The sequence below is a fragment of the Trichechus manatus genome, unplaced genomic scaffold (assembly GCF_000243295.1).
Source record: "Trichechus manatus latirostris isolate Lorelei unplaced genomic scaffold, TriManLat1.0 scaffold00067, whole genome shotgun sequence".
Classification (NCBI taxonomy): domain Eukaryota; kingdom Metazoa; phylum Chordata; class Mammalia; order Sirenia; family Trichechidae; genus Trichechus; species Trichechus manatus.
The window spans coordinates 13627577-13644397 of record NW_004444003.1 but is presented as its reverse complement, the minus strand read 5'-3'; the positions used below and the strand labels follow the sequence as shown (position 1 = coordinate 13644397).

Below are 16821 nucleotides of genomic sequence, written 5' to 3'. Positions count from 1 at the left end.
GTACTACTGTTTCATGAGAAACTATTTGTTCTGTAAGCCTTCACCTGAAGTACAATAAAATATATATAAAAAAAAAAAACAAGATTGTACTCAAATGGAAGTGGGTTTTATTCTCAGGATAAGATGAAGCACCACTTTGGAGTGGCTAAAGCACTGGAGATGGAAAATACCATGGCAGCCAGCATGAGACTTTCCACCAGACCTGTGACCCCATGTAATCCTGCAGAGAGATGCCTTTGGTGGTTCAGTGCAGTTGGCGTCAGCTTGGCCAACTTGATCTCATCCTATTCCATGCACTCTCTGGGGGTGGGAGGCCCATACAGATACTCAGGCCCAAGAGTATGAAAATCGGGCATGTGAAAATCAACAGCAGTGCCCTGAATCACCAGACTTGCCTTGCCTTCCCCCTTTGCTTCTAGACCAATCCATCCTTGTCTTAAGATCTTGAGAAAGGTCAGTAAAAAGAGGAAAATAAGAGTGCTATGACCATGTTGGAGTTAAAGCTTAAATTCCAGAGAGAACCAGCACAGAGTCATACCCACAACGCAAGTGGAGGCAGGGCCTTCTTACCAAAACCATAACCAAAAAACCAGTTACTGTTGAGTCAGTTCCGACTCATAGTGACCCTATAACAACCCTATGAGGGCCTTCCAAAAAAAAAAACACCAAACCCACTGCCACTGAGTCAATTCTGACTCATAGTGACCGTATAGGGCAGAGTAGAACTGCCCCACAGGGTTTCCAAAGAGCAGCTGGTGAATTCAAACTGCCAAGCTTTTGGTTAGCAGCCGTAGCTCTTAACCACTATGCCACCAGGACTCCATGAGGGCCTTCTTAGTGCCTTGGAAGTACTCTCCAGGATTCTGGGGGAAAGACAAAACAGGAGAGCCAAGAAACTCAAGGGATCGTTGTTCTCTATAACAATGACTCCATTTCAGACAAACAAGTCAAAATCCTCATCCATCCCACGCTTGACACAGCAGGACAGTAGTGCAGGGTAAATCACCACTGCAAACACCTCTGGAGGTTGGTTTTCTGGGTTTGAAGGCTTAGGACCATAGTCTCGTGGGACAACTCAGTTAATTGGCATAATATCGCTCAGGGAATGTAGCTCTGAAATTCTTGCTCTGAACTATTCGCCCTCCCCTCCCACCCTGGTGTCTTTTCACACAGCAGGGACTTGACTGTGGTGGAGTGGGAACAGAGGGTCCCTCAGAATTGTGTCCTTGCTCTCTATCCTGATATGCTTCTAGGCACATTGTAGGAGGGAGGTCACACTCGTCCTTGCCCCTTTCATCTTCTTTTGTGACTCTCACCACAGGTCCCATACACTCTGCATCTGTCCTTGTCTATTGTTTCTTTGGTGACAATTAGGGAAACACCTGCCATCTCTTTCAGGTGAAGATTCTATAGCCCATGGGTGAGGGGTAAAGGAGACGTGAGAATATTAGCGCTTAGAGGTCACCTCAAGTATGAGTGATGTTAAAAAAGTTTAATCAGCATGATGGTGGCACAGTGCAGGTGCAGGCCCTGAAGACTCCTACACTGCCAGACATTAACCCTACAGTTCCTGGATTGTGGGCAGGGCTGAGGGTCTGGGGACAGGGGCCACTCAGGGTGTGGGGGCTGTGGGTTTTTATCAAAAGACATAGAATTTTCAGGAGACAATCAATAGGCCCTGGTCAGTGAGTGCTGCTCAGTGTTGGTCTTGGGATCAGGCATAGAGCAGCTTGCCACCCTGGGCAGGATGAGCTGAAGCAGCCCCACAGACACCAGGGCTACAGCGTCACCCCAGAAAGGCCTCTGTTCCACAGAGGGGTGGAGATGGGAAAAGATATGTCCATGTGTGTTGAGTGTGTGCTGGGGCAATCAAGGACGTGCCCAACATGCAGTGCTTTGCCCTTCAGCAAGGACCTGCAAGTGCAGGTGGATTTCCACAATGGAACTCACAAGAAGTCAGTTATCGCCTTCCATTTCCGAGTCTACTTTGGCCAGTGTGCGGTGATGAACAGCCTTCAGGCCAGGGGTTGGAGGAATGAGGTGAGCCTTCCACGTGCCCTTTGCAAATCCTTTGCCCTGAGCAGCTGGGTGCTGCATAATCAGTAGCCGGTGAGTGTGCCCGGGCACCCCCCACTACCTGGCCTCTCGGAACTCTCAGAAGGGATGCAGCTGTCCCTGGTCTGACCCCAAGAGGCCCTTGGGGTCATCGCAATAACTACTCCTCCCCAGGCTTCATTCACAGACCACTCTCTGCCTGTACTGCCATGCTCTGTTCTATTCCCAGATCTGCCCAGGGTTAAAGGGCAGCGCACATGCCACTTCCCCAAGGTGGAGAATTTCTTCTGTCTTCACCCACAGCTATCACTTCCACCTGTACTGTTGTTTACATTTTTATACAGCTAGATGGTTAACATATGCATATGAATAAAATATTTTAATTAATCCAAAATGAAGTCTTCCTCTAACGTCTCACTCCTGAACCCCAATCCTCCTCCCCAAGACAACTGTTACTAGTTTCTTCACTGTCTTTCCAGAGATAATCTATGCTCATATAAGCATATATGTAACAGATATAGATGTATGTGTATGTCATATATATACATACATGTATATATGACAGTTTTCATTTCTTTTAAACAAATGTTGATATGATTTCTAGGCATTACACTTTGGGAACATGTGTTTATTTGTTGCCATTGTTTCTATACAATGTGCTGCCTTATTTTTTATTGATTGCACAATATTCTATGAAAAGGATGTACCAAAAAACTAATTGATCTTTACAATGGACTTTCAGGTTGTTTCCAATAGTTTGCTCTTACAAATGATACTGCAATAAGGTTTTTATACAACACTTCTGTCATTACAAGATCCTAATATATTGGAGGACAATTTCATAGAAATGGAATAGCTGGTTCAAAAGGTATGTGCATTTTAAATTTGATTTAATTCCTAAAATGTGGCTGTTTCTTCATAACTTTGCCAATAAAGAATATATTCCAACTTTCTGATTTTTTTTAATGAATGGGCAAAATATTAACATTTTGTTAAGATTCAGGTGGGAGGTCTTTTTATATACTTATAAGCTGTTAAAAATAATTTCTCATTTTTGAGCCATCTGTACTAGTCTTTGGCTTTAAGAACACTTGAGTATCATTCTTTAACTTCAAGATCCCAAACCTGAGCTACCTAAAAGAGGAAACTGGGCCATTAGCGGTAGATGGCAGTAAAGCTTTGTGGAACTGAAAAATAATGCATTCAGTGAACATTTATTGAGAACTTACTCTGTGACAGAAGCTGGGAAAGATACAGGGATTCAGAGATTCATGAGACAACATCCCTGGCCATGGGGGGGCTTCCAGGCTAGAGAGGAGGTTAAGCCAACACAGATCGTGCAGTATAGAGTGGCAGAACCTCACAGAGGAATGAAAGAAACACAGAAAACAGAGTGAACAGCTGTCTGATATAGTCACAAAAAGCAATCTGTAAGAATCAGTAATGTGCTGGGTTTTAAAGTGTGATTGGGAGTTTTCCAGGTGGACGGTGTATGTACTGGGACAAACAAGGAAAGAAAGACTGAAAGCTGGTACAGTAGTATACTGTATTTCTTTCTGCAACATGTTCCTTCTTGCAGGTAATAGTAAATGGCCAGTATTGTTACAGCTTTGCTCACCGACCCTAGCCAGGGTCTGTGAAGATTATGCAGGTGTGGAAAGATATCTCCCTGACTTCGGTGGATGCCTCCAAGGTAGGGAAGTGACCATACTCCCCATTGTCTAGGAGCTCTCTCCATCTTGGTAAACATGGAATTCAAAGAGCCCACTAATAAAATGGGGTCCTCCTCACCCTTGCCCCACAGTTGGTCATTAAAAGTTCTGCAAACTTAACAGGATCTTGTTCTCGTTTAAAGAACCAGCAAAGAGGAAGTGGTCATCACCAAGAGGAACACAAGGGTACTGTGGGAGGGATCGGGGAATCAAAAAGGATAAACCGTCTCTGGCACATAGAGTGAGTAACAAGATCATTGTAATGTCTAGAATGAAATGACAAAAACATCCTAATATGGTGCTTATTATGTGTCAGGCACTCTGAACCAACAATCTTTCCCCAATTTTAGACCACTATACTGAGACGTTAGGCAGCTGTCTACGACCACAAAGCTATAATTTCTTTTTATTGTTCAATTTAAATCTTAGAACATAATTAGCAATAACAACAAACCAGTAATAACTGTTAAGAGTTGAAGGATACAGTGGAATCTCCTTTTAAATGATTAGGTAGTCCTGCCTTAGAGGCAGGGAATGAATAAGAGAAGATTTTTAAACCCTTCTACTAGGTTTTTTTTGTTTTTTTTTTTTTTTGCTTTTTAAAGCTAATTTTATTATTTTTTAATTGTACTTCAGATAAAAGTTTACAGAGAAAATTAGCTTCTCATTAAAGAATTAATACACATACTGTTTTATGAGAGTGGTTGCCAACCCCGCAACGTGTCATCACTCTCCCCTTCTTGACCTTGGGTTCGCCATTACCAGCTTTCCTGTCCCCTCCTGCCTTCTTGTCCTTGCTCTTGGGCCGACTTGCCCATTTAGTCTCATTTTGTTTTATGGGCCCGTCTAATCTGGCCGAAGGGTATACCTCAGGAGTGACTTCATTACTGAGTTAACAGCGTGTCTGGAGGCCAAACTCTCGGGGTTTCTCCAGTCTCTGTCAGACCAGTCAGGTCTGGTTTTTTGTTTTGTTTTGTTTTAATTAGTTAGAATTTTGATCTATATTTTTCTCTGGCCCTGTCCAGGACCCTCTATTGTGATCCCTGTCAGAGCAGTTGGTGGTGGTAGCTGGGCACCATCTAGTCGTGGTAGATTCAGTCTGGTGGAGGCTGTAACAGTTGTGGTCCGTTAGTCCTTTGGACTAATCTTTCCCTTGTGTCTTTGGTTTTCTTCATTCTCCCTTGCTCCAGACAGGAGGAGACCCGTGGAGTAACTTATATAGTCACTCACAAGCTTTGAAGACCCCAGATGCCACTCACCAAAGTAGAATGTAGAAAATTTTCTTTATAAACTATGTTATGCCAATTGAGCTAGATTCCCGGAGACCATGGTCCCCACAGCCCTCAGCCTAGTAATTTGGTCCCTCAGGAAGTTTGGATGTGTCTGTGGAGCTTCCACGTCCTTGCCTTGTACAAGTGGTGCCGGCTTCCCCAGTATTGTGTACTGTTTTACCCTTCGCCAAAGTTACCATTTATCTATTGTCTATTTAGTGTTTTTCCCTCCCCAACCCCTTCCCCCATAACCATCAAAGATTATTTCTTTTCGAGTGTAAATCTTTTCATGAGTTTTTATAGTAGTGGTCTCATACAATATTTGTCTTTTTGTGGTTGACCTATTTCACTCAGCATAATATCCTCCAGATTCATCCATGTTGTGAGATGCTTCGCAAATTCATCATTGTTCTTTATTGTTACGTAGTATTCCATTGTGTGTATGTACCATAGTTTGTTTATCCAGTCATCTTCTGATGGGCACCTAGGTTGTTTCCATCTTTTTGCTATTGTGAACAATGCTGGAATGAACATGGGTGTGCCTATGTCTATTCATGTGATGGCTCTTATTTCTCTAGGATATATCCCTAGGAATGGGATTGCTGGATCATATGGTATTTCTATTTCTAACTTTTTAAGGAAGTGCCATATTGTTTCCCAAAATGGTTGTACCATTTTGTATTCCCACCAGCAGTGTATAAGAGTTCCAGTCTCCCCACAACCTTTCTAACATTTGTTATTTTCTGTTTTTTTTTTTTTTTATTCTTGCCAATAATGTTGGCGTGAGATGGTATCTCACTGTAGTTTTGATTTGCGTTTCCCTAACGGCTACTGATCGGAGCATTTCCTCATGTGTCTGTTAGCTGCTTGAATGTGTTCTTTGGTGAAGTGTCTGTTCATATCCTTTGCCCATTTTTTAATTGGATTATTTGACTTTTTGTTGTAGAGGTGTTGGATCTTCCTGTAGATTTTAGAGATTAGACCTTTGCTGGATTTGTCATAGCAAAAAAATTTTCCCAGTCTGTAGGTTCTCTTACTCTTTTGGTGAAGTCTTTTGATGAGCATAAGTGTTTAATTTTTAGAAGATCCCAGATATCGAGCTTATCTTCTGTTTGTGTATTGTTAGTTATGGTTTGTATCCTGTTAATGCCGTGTATTAGAGCATCTAGTGTTGACCCTATTTTTTCTTCTATCATCTTTATAGTTTTGGGTTTTATATTTAGGTCTTGATCCATTTTGAATTAGTTTTTGAGTATGGTTTGAGGTATGGGTCCTATTTCATTTCTTTGCAGATGGACATCCAGTTTTGCTAGACCATTTGTTAAAAAGACAGCCTCTTCCGCATTTGATGGACTTATAATTGGATATTTTTGAAAGAAACTATGATTCGAGAAAAATCAGTAAAAATTTTTAATTCTTTCATTCATTCTGTGAAGGTTTAGCATCAACACTGTGCCTGGCTTTATGCAGAATGCAGTGGATGAATCTGCGGAGGAAAAATGACAAACTCAGCACTTGGAATTTTCAGTCCAAGGAATAGTCAGAGACCCACAGAAGTTCGATGCTTGCCTTCAAGGAATACCTTTTTTCTTCTATCCAAAGAATTGCAATATTTTCCAATTTGTGTGGATAGAAATCTGGGGCATATGGTTAGAACTAAACTTCCGGGGTTTTACATCAGGGAGGATGTAATTTACTACTGGAACAATCATTATTTACAAACACATGGATGCAGTGACCAAACTCTAGCTTAGACTTATTCCAGTTAAGGATTGCAGCATAGCAAACTTCCTCCAAAACATACTTGTTTGAAACAATTTATTATTATCTCTCCCACATTTGTGGTTTTACTGGGCTCATGTGGGTAATGTGTTATGTGGCTTCAGATTATGGCAGAGAGTTGAGTTTTCTGAAGGATCTACTGTGCTATTGTGAGTTGCGGACAATTGGGGGCCATCCTTGAAGACTAGCTATTGTTTCACTCTTGTGACACAATGACTTACACACCTTCCACATGTTAAAAACACTGACCTGTTTGTCTCAAAAGTCCTCAAATTTCATTTAGTCACAGTAACAGGCTCCAAATTGAAGTCCAGCGTGTCATCATCTGTATCAGGACCAGCTGTTCATAAGGTTACTAGAGCATAAATTGTCTAGTTCCTCTCCATATGTGCACCAAAGAGACAAGTTAGCTGCCCCATTCACACTAAACATACAATGCTGATAATATAGTTCATAAAGTTTATGTTCTACATCCCAGTTCGGTGAGTAATGCCTGGGGTCTTAAAACATGTGAGCGACCATCTAAGGTACAACTCTTGGTCTCTACCATCTAAGGTACAACTATTGGTCTCTACTCATCTAGGGCAAAAGAGAAATAAGGAAACCAAAGACTCAGAGAAGAAACTAGACTATAGAGACTAATAGTCTACATGAACCATGGCCTCAACTACCCTGAGACCAGAAAAACTAGACGGTGCCTGTCTATCACTACCAACCATTCTGATCAGGGCCACAACAGATGGATCCTGATAGAATGGGAGAAAACTGTGGAACAGAACCTTAAATTCTTAAAATATCCAAACTTACTGGACCAGTTAAGGCTGGGGACTCCCCGAGACTATTGTACAGAGATACTCTTTAAACCTTGAACCTAACTAACCCGAGGTCACCTTTCAGCTAAATAACAGATTGGTTCACAAAATAAAGAATATCACCCGTGAGTACTGTGCTCCTTTAAAAAATTATCTATGTGAGACCAAAGGGTCAACAATTACTTTAAAACAAAGATGAAAATGTAAGGGGGCAGCGAAACTAGCTTAACGGAAACAGAACAACCAGAACGATAATAATGAGAATGTTCACACATTGTGAAGAATGTAACCAATGTCATTGAACAATTTGTGTAGAAACTGTTGAATGGGAACCTAAACTGCTGTGTAGACTGTAACTGAAAACACAATAAAGTATTATTCAAAAAAAAATCATGCAATGTTGAAACAGACATACGACAAATGCAATTAACACTCTGATTCAAAATGGGAGCAACAAGAGGTGTATGTAGCAGTCAGTGGTTCATATCAATTTTGAAAAATAGCCAGGCACATCCCAGTCATTCTCTCTGTGAGTGTTTCTCTACAGCAGTTGACTCCATCCTCCATTTCTCAGCTTCTTTGAGTTCCTGACAACTCCTTCTCGCTAGAGAGGCTGTGATCTTCTGCTTCTTAGTAAGTCTGGAGAACCACTTATGAAAAGCAATGTATTACCTAAAAAAATAGATCTACATGAATTTAAGAAAATCTGGTTAAATCTCAAATGGTTCTAAATTTTAGCTTCACATAATGGAGATTTGAGACATTTTGCTTTTAACATCAAAACATAGAAAGACAAACCAGAATCATCAACTCAAAACATCTATCTTTGTCCCTAAAAAGTACTCTAATGTCTGTCCCAGTCATTCCCAGTTCTAGGAACAGCCCTTGCTCCAATTTTTCCATTTAGTCCATTCTCCTAATCTTCCTTTCATTCCTCTGCACGACCATGTGCTGGCCTTCTGAACGAGAACTTCCTGCTATCCTCAGAAAATGTCCAGAGCAGAAAGCAAATTCTCAAATAGACTTGCAGCTCTAAAAAAGCCTATGGACAATGATCTTAAAACAATAGGGGGATTGTTGGGATTCCCTATGTCCTCAATCCCATTGGAATAAGCCTCTTTGTCCACAAAGACTATTTCAGCTGTAAATTTTGATAATTCTCATTATCTCTTACCATGACCATTGCCACAACTTGTTCTTCAACTCCAACCTTACTAACTCACAGCAACCCTGTAGGACAGCATACAACTGCCCCATAGGGTTTCCAAGGAGTAGCTGGTGATTTGAACTGCTCACCTTTTTGTTAGCAGCCAAGCTTTTAATGCCTTTACTACCAGGGCTCTGAATAATACACATAGATATCCATAAATACTTACATTATTTTGTATTTAAATTTACACAAGTGGATTCCTACTGTACATAAATATGATCTGCCAACTTGTTTACCCACTCTGAAGGTTAAAAGGAGTCCTGGTGGCATGGTTGTTAAAGTGATGGACTGCTAACCAAAAGGTCGATGGTTGGAAACCATCATGCTTCCGTAGAGATTTACATCCTTGGAAACCCTATGGGGTCACTATGAGTTGGAATCAACTCAATGGCAATGGGTTTTTGGTTTGGTAATGGTTAAGGTTGTGCGTCAACTTGGCTGGAACATGATTCTCACTGGTTTGGCAGTTATGATGTAGTTTGGCAGTTACATAATGATGTAATCGCGTCTGTGATGAGATCTGATATAACGCAATCACCTCCATGATGAGATATGCTATGAGCAGCCAATCAGTTGAAAGGGAGTTTCCTTGGGGGTGGTCTGCATCCAGTATATATAGACTTTCTGGCAAAGCTCGCTGGCTTTTACTCTGCTCTGGATCCTGAATTCAGCTCGTCATCATCTGAACTCCAGTTCTTCGTACTTGAGCCAAAAGCCTGCCGTCTGACCTGCTGATCTTGGGTTTGTCAGCAACTGCAGCTATATAAGTCGGAAGAAGCATCCAGCCTGATGCCTGACTCATGGACTTGGAACTTGCCAGCCTCTACAACCACCTGAGCCATTTCCTTGATATAAATGTGTGTGTGTGTGTGTGTGTGTGTGTGTGTGTGTGTGTGTGTGTTTACACACACATGCTTGACTGGTTTTGTTTCTCTAGAGAACCCAGTCTAAGACATTTGGTACCAAGAGTCGTTCTAGAGAAAAAATTGTAAGGATGAGTTTTCTAAATTGGTTCTCAAGGCTGGTTAGTCTTAAAGATGTTGATGACTCTGCTTCCAGTAGTAAAGAGGGCACTGGCAATCCATGGGGTGAGGTAGCAATAGAAATACACAAAATATCACCCCCCCATGCATCTTGCAGTTTGTTATACTGTGGGGGCTTGTGTTTTGCTGGGATGCTGGAAGCTATGCCACCAGTATTCAAATACCAGGAGGGTCACCCATGGCAGACAGGTTTCAGCTGAACTTCCAGACTAAGACAGACTAGGAAGAAGGAGCTTGTGGTCTACTTCTGAAAAGAATTATCCAGTGAAAACCTTATGAATAGCAGTGGAACACTGATATAGTGCCAGAAGTTGAACCCCTCAGGTTGTAAGGCACTCAAAAGATGACTGAAGAAGAGCTGCCTCCTCAAAGTAGAGTTGACTTTAATGATGTGGGCGGAGTCAAGTTTTCAGGACCTTCATTTGCTGATGTGGCATGACTCAAAATGAGAAGAAACAGTTGCAAACATCCATTAATAACAGGAACGTGGAACATACGAAATATGAGTCTAGGAAAACTGGAAATCATCTAAATGAAATAGAATGCATAAACATCAATATCCTAGGCATTAATAAGCTGAAAGAGACTCGTATTGGCTGTTTTGAATCGGAGAATTATATGGTCTACTATGCTGGAAATGACAACTTGAAGAGGAATGCTGTTGCATTCATCGTTAAAAAAGAACATTTCAAGATCTATCCTGAGGTACAATGCTGTCCGGGATAGGATAATATCTGTATGCCTACAAGGAAAACCAGTTAATGCGACTATTATTCAAATTTGCTCACCAACCGCTAAGGCCAAAGATGAAGAAATTGAAGATTTTTACCAACTTCTGCAGTCTGAATTTGATCAAAAATGTATTGATAATTACTGGTGATTGGAATGCAAAAGTTGGAAACAAAGAAGAAGGATTGGTAGTTGGAAAATACGGCTTTGGTGATAGAAACAATGCCAGAGATTGCATGACAGAATTTTTCAAGATCAATGACTTCTTCATTGCAAGTAACTTTTTTCACCACCATAAACAGTGGCTATATATGTGGACCTCACCAGATGGAATACACAGGAATCTAATTGACTACATCTGTGGAAAGAGACAACGGAAAAGCTCAATAACAACAGTCAGAACAAGGCCAGGGACCGACTGCAGAACAGACCATCAATTGCTCATATGCAAGCTCAAATTGAAGCTGCAGAAAATTAGAACAAGTCCACAAGAGCCAAAGTACAACCTTGAGTATACCCACTTGAATTTAGAGATCATCTCAAGGTTTGACATGTTGAACACTAATGTCTGAAGACCAGACAAGTTGTGGAATGACATCAAGGACATCATACATGAGGAAAGCAGGAGGTCATTAAAAAGACAGAAAAGAAAGAAAAGACCAAAAAGGATGTCAGAAGAGACTCTGAAACTTGCTCTTGAACATCAAGTAGCTAAAGCAAACAGAAGAAATGATGAAGTAAAAGAGCTGAACAGAAGATTTCAAAGGCAGCTCAAGAAGACAAAGTAAAGTATTATAATGACATGTGCAAAGACCTAGAATTAGAAAACCAAAAGGGAAGAATATGCTCGGCATTTTTCAAGCTGAAAGAGCTGAAGAAAAAATTCAAGCCTCCAGTTGCAATATTGAAGGATTCTATGGAGAAAATATTAAACAACACAGGAAGCATCATAAGAATATGGAAGGAATACAGAGTCACTATACCAAAAAGAATTGGTTGATGCTCAACCATTTCAGGAGGTAGTATATGATCAGGAACCGATGGTACTGAAGCAAAAGGTCCAAGATACACTGAAGGCATTGGCAAAAAACAAGTCTCCAGGAATTGATAGAATACCAATTGAGATGTTTCAACAAATGGATGCAGCGCTGGAAGTGCTCACTTGTCTATGCCAAGAAATTTGGAAGACAGCTACCTGGCCAATTGACTGGAAGGGATCCACATTTGTACCCATTCCAAAGACAGGTGATCCAACGGAATGCAGAAATTATTGAACAATATCATTAATACCACATACAAGTAAAATTTTGCTGAAGATCATTCAAAAGTGGTTGCAGCAGTACATCCACAGGGAACTGCCAGAAATTCAAGCCAAATTCAGAAGAGGAGGTGGAACCAGGGATATCATTGCTGATGTCAGATGGATCCTGGCTGAAAGTACAGAATATCAGAAAGACATTTACTTGTGTTTTATTGACTATGCAAAGGCGTTCAACTGTGCGGATGATAACAAATTATGGATAACATTGCAAAGAATGGGAATTCCAGAACACTTAATTGTGCTCATGAGGAACGGTACATAGATCAAGAGGCAGTCGTTCAAACAGATCAAGGGGATAGAGCATTGTTTAAAGTCAGGAAAGGTGTGTGTCAGGATCATATCTTTCACCATATCTATTCAATCTGTATGTTGAGCAAATAATCCAAGAAGCTGGACTATATGAAGAAGAACGTGGCATCAGGATTGGAGGAAGACTCATTAACAACCTGTGTTATGAAGATGATACAATCTTGCTTGCTGAAAGTGAAGAGAACTTGAAGCACTTACTGATGAAGATCAAAGACTATAGCCTTTAGTATGGATTACACTTCAACATAAAGAAAACAAAAATCCTCACAACTGGACCAATAAGCAACATTATGATAAATGGAGAAAAGATTGAAGTTGTCAAGAATTTCATTTTACTTGGATCCACAATCAACATCCATGGAAGCAGCAGTCAAGGAATCAAATGATGCATTGCATTAGGCAAATCTGCCACAAAAGACCTCTTTAAAGTGTTTAAAAGCAGAGATGTCACTTTAAGGACTTAGGTGCACCTGACCCAAGCCATGGTGTTTTCAATTGCCTCATATGCATGCAAAAGCTGTACAATGAATAAGGAAGACCAAAGAAGAATTGACACCTTTGAATTGTGGTGTTGGTGAAGAATATTGAATATAGCATGGACTGCCAAAAGAACAAACAAACCTGTCTTGGAAGAAGTACAGCCAGAATGCTCCTTAGAAGCAAGGATGGTGAAACTATGTCTCACATACCTTGGAAATGTTATCAGGAGGGATCAATCCCTGGAGAAGGACATCATGCTTGATAAACTAGAGGGTCAGTGAAAAAGAAGAAGACCCTCAACGAGATGGACTGACACAGTTGCTGCAACAATGGTCTCAAGCATAACAATGATTGTGAGGATGGTGAGGGACCAGGCAGTGTTTGTTTCTGTTGTACATAGGGTCGCTATGAATTGGAACTGACTCGACAGCACCTAACAACAATAGATCAAGTATTGGTGAGAGGGGAGGCTCTGGGTGATTGCATATTTGACTGTTTCCTACAATTTTGTCAGAATGAGACATATAAGAAAGCTGGTTGATCAGTCCTACTTTTACTAGACAAAGTGGTGAAAGAAAGAGATGAGCTCAGGACTTCAGCGTCACAGCTCAACACCGCATAAACAACCTCAAAGTTGCCACTTTTGCCCCAAATGAAATACTTATTTCTTGTAGTAACAGAGCTGATACTGCTGAAAACAAAACCCAGACTGTTATCATAAGAGTGGCTGAATTACAACACCAGATGAATTCCCAACCTCGAGTGGTGTCTGAAGTTAAAGTGAGGGCATTGATTGGGAAGAAACAGGATCCTGAAACTTGGGATTGGAACATGTGGGCAGATAATCAGGAAGCTGGGGACACTGAGCCCCTAAATTCTGTTGAATCACTCCTGCCAACAGAACCAGCCGTCTCACTCCCATCTGAAGAGATTGCTCCAGCTTTGTCTTCTAAGTTATCCTCCCCAGTAAAACCATTAGCCCCACCACCCTCATCTGATGAGATTAACTCAGTTGTGTCTGAAGAGTCTTTGAGCCATCGCCTGGGGAGGCATCTGAGTCATTGCCTGGGGCATCACTGAGGCAGATGCCTTAGAAGACATTGCTGAATGTTCTCAGAACACATCCACACCACCATTTTTCTTCTACACCTATAACTAGACTTAAGTCCCAAGCAAGCCCCAAAGGTAAAGTACAAAATGTGACCCAGAAGGAGGTATGCTACACTCCAAAAGAACTTCTTGACTTTATAATATGTATAAACAGAAACCTGAGGAACAGATGTGGGAATGCTATTAAGGGGGTGGGATATTGGTGCAAGGAGCATAAAGTTGGATCAATCTGAGTTTATTGATATGGGCCCACTAAGCACAGATTCTTCACTCAATGTTTCAGCTCAAGAGGTTAGGAAAGGATCTAATAGCTTATTTGGTTGGTTCACTGAAGCATGGATTACACGCCGGCCTTCACTAAATCAAGCTGAAGTACCAGACCTGCCTTGGTATGCTGTAGAAGAAGGATCCAAAGGCTTAGGGAAATTGGCATGTTAGAGTGGATTTATCAGGTTATACCTATAGACTCACACATGGAGTGCTTAGAGGACACATCTTTTACCACAACAGTGAGGAACAAATTTGTGAAGGGAGCCCCAGCATCCTTGAAGACTGCTGTGATTGCTATTTTATGTAAGTCATATTTGATAGTGGGAGCTGCCCTAACTGAATTAAGACACCTAACTACAATAGGCCTGATTGGACCCCCATGGTGGTAGGGGCCAGGTGGCAGCACTCAATCAACAAAGACAAGGTGGGTGTGGTTACCATAACGGACAGCGGAGTCAAAGCAGTAATCAGAATAGTCTGACTGTATGGACTTACAGCATTGGCTACTTAACCATGGTGTCCCTAGGAGTGAAACAGATTGGAAATCTACTAAATATTTACTTGATCTGTACAAGTTGAAGAATTCTAGGTCAAGTGAAGGGCAGTCTAATTTGAATAGCCAGAATAGGGCGTCATGGCCCTCAATCAATTCCCAGACACGAGCTAGTTTACAGACTCACAACCCCTTGAATGAAGAAGAGGCTGGGTCGCCTTGAGGAAAGACCCCACTGCACTTCCAAAAATTTGTATTGTTAATCTTTCTCCTAGCCTTCCCCAAAGGGATCTACAGCCTTTTATGACAGTGACTGTTGATTGGAGGAAAGGAAATAATCAGACTTTTCAGGGATTATGGGACACTGGCTCTGAACTGACAATAATTCCAGGAGACCCAAAATGTCAGTGTGGCCCACCCGTCAGAGTGGGGGCATATGGAGATCAGGTTATTAATGGAGTCTTAACTCATGTCCATCTCACATTGGGTCCAGTGGTTCCCTGAACCCATCTTATAGTGATTTCCCAAGTTCCAGAATGCATAACTGGAATAGACATACTCAGCAACTGGCAGAACCCACACATTGAATCCCCGACATGTGGAGTAAGGTCTATTATGGTAGTAAAAGCCAAATAGAAGCCATTAGAACTGCCCCTACCTAGGAAAATAGTAAACCAAAAGCAATACCATGTTCCTGCAGGGATTACAGAGGTTACTGCCACAATCAAGGACTTGAAGGATGCAGGGGTGGTGATTCCAATCACATCCCCATTCAACCTGCCTATTTGGCCTATGATAAAAACAGATGGATCTTGGAGAGTGACAGAGGATTATCAGAAACTTAACCAGGTGGTGACTCTAATTGCAGCTGCTGTTCCAGATGTGGTTTCATTACTTGAGCAAATTAATATATCTCCTGGTAGCCGGTATGCAGCTATTGATCTAATGCCTTTTTCTCCATACCTATTTTGAAATACGTAGCCAGAAGCTGTTTGCCTTCAGCTAATAAGGCCAGCAATACACCTTCAGCATCCTACCTCAGGGGTATATCAACTCTCCAGCCCTATGTCATCATTTACTCCACAGGGACTTTGATCGCCTTTCCCTTCCACAAAACGTCACATTGGTCCATTACATTGATTACATTATTCTGATTGGACATAGTAAGGAAGAAGTGTCAATGACTCTGGACTTATTGGTAAAACATCTGCATGTTAGAGGGTGGGAAATTAATCCGACAAAAATTCATGCACTTTCCACCTCAGTGAAATTTCTAGGGTCCAGTGGTGTGGGGAATATAGAGATATTCCTTTTAAAGTGAAGGATAAGTTATTGCATCTGGCCCCTCCATAACTAAAAAGGAAGCACAATGCCTAGTGGGCCACTTTGGATTTTGGAGGCAACATATCCCTCATTTGGGTGTGCTACTCTGGCCTATTTATCAAGTGACTCAAAAAGCTGCTAGTTTTGAGTGGGGCCCAGAACAAGAGAAGGTTCTGCAACACGTTCACACTGCCATGCAAGCCGTTCTACCCATTGGGCCAGATGAACCAACTGATCCAATGGTGCTTGAAGTGTCAGTTACAGATACAGATGCTGTTTGCAGTCTTTGGCAGGCCCCTATGGTAAATCACAGTGCAGATCCTTAGGATTTTGGAACAAAGCCCTGCCATCCTCTGCAGATAACTATTCTCCTTTTGAGAAACTGCTTTTGGCTTGTTATTGGACCTTAGTAAACGCTGAACACTTACCCATGGGCCTCCAAATCACCATGTGGCCTGAGCCGCCATCATGAACTGGGTTATCGTCTGACCCAGAGTCATAAAATCGGATGTGCACAGCAGCACTCCATCATTAAATAAAAAAAAAAACCTGCTGCCATTGAGTCAATTCCAACATACAGCGACCCTACAGGACAGAGTAGAGCTGCCCCCCGTAGGGTTTCCAAGGAGTGGCTGATGGATTTGAACTGCCGACCTTTTAGTTAGCAGCCAAACACTTAATCACTGTGCCACCAGGACCCCCATCATTAAATCTAAGCGGTATATAAAAGATTGGGCCTGAGCATCTAAGATACTCCACTGGTCTCATCTCTTCGGGAGCAAGGGAGAATGAAGAGAACAGGATACAACGAAAAGATTAGTCCAAAGGACTAATTGTCCACGGCTACCAAGACCTTCACCGGACTGAGTCCAGTACAGCTAGATGGTGCCCAGCTATCACC

The 16821-nt window shown here is 41.7% G+C and overlaps 1 protein-coding gene across 1 annotated transcript in view; it reads left to right on the top strand.

Moving 5' to 3' along the window:
- Positions 1-3875, top strand: part of LOC101343877 (placental protein 13-like) — a 4358-nt gene extending 483 nt beyond the window's left edge. The window contains 3 exon segments of the mRNA XM_023734321.1: positions 1322-1398; positions 1908-2109; positions 3635-3875. Coding sequence (XP_023590089.1) covers positions 1322-1398; positions 1908-2109; positions 3635-3760 — 405 coding nt within the window. The 3' untranslated portion in view covers positions 3761-3875.
- Positions 3876-16821: the final 12946 nt, after the last annotated feature.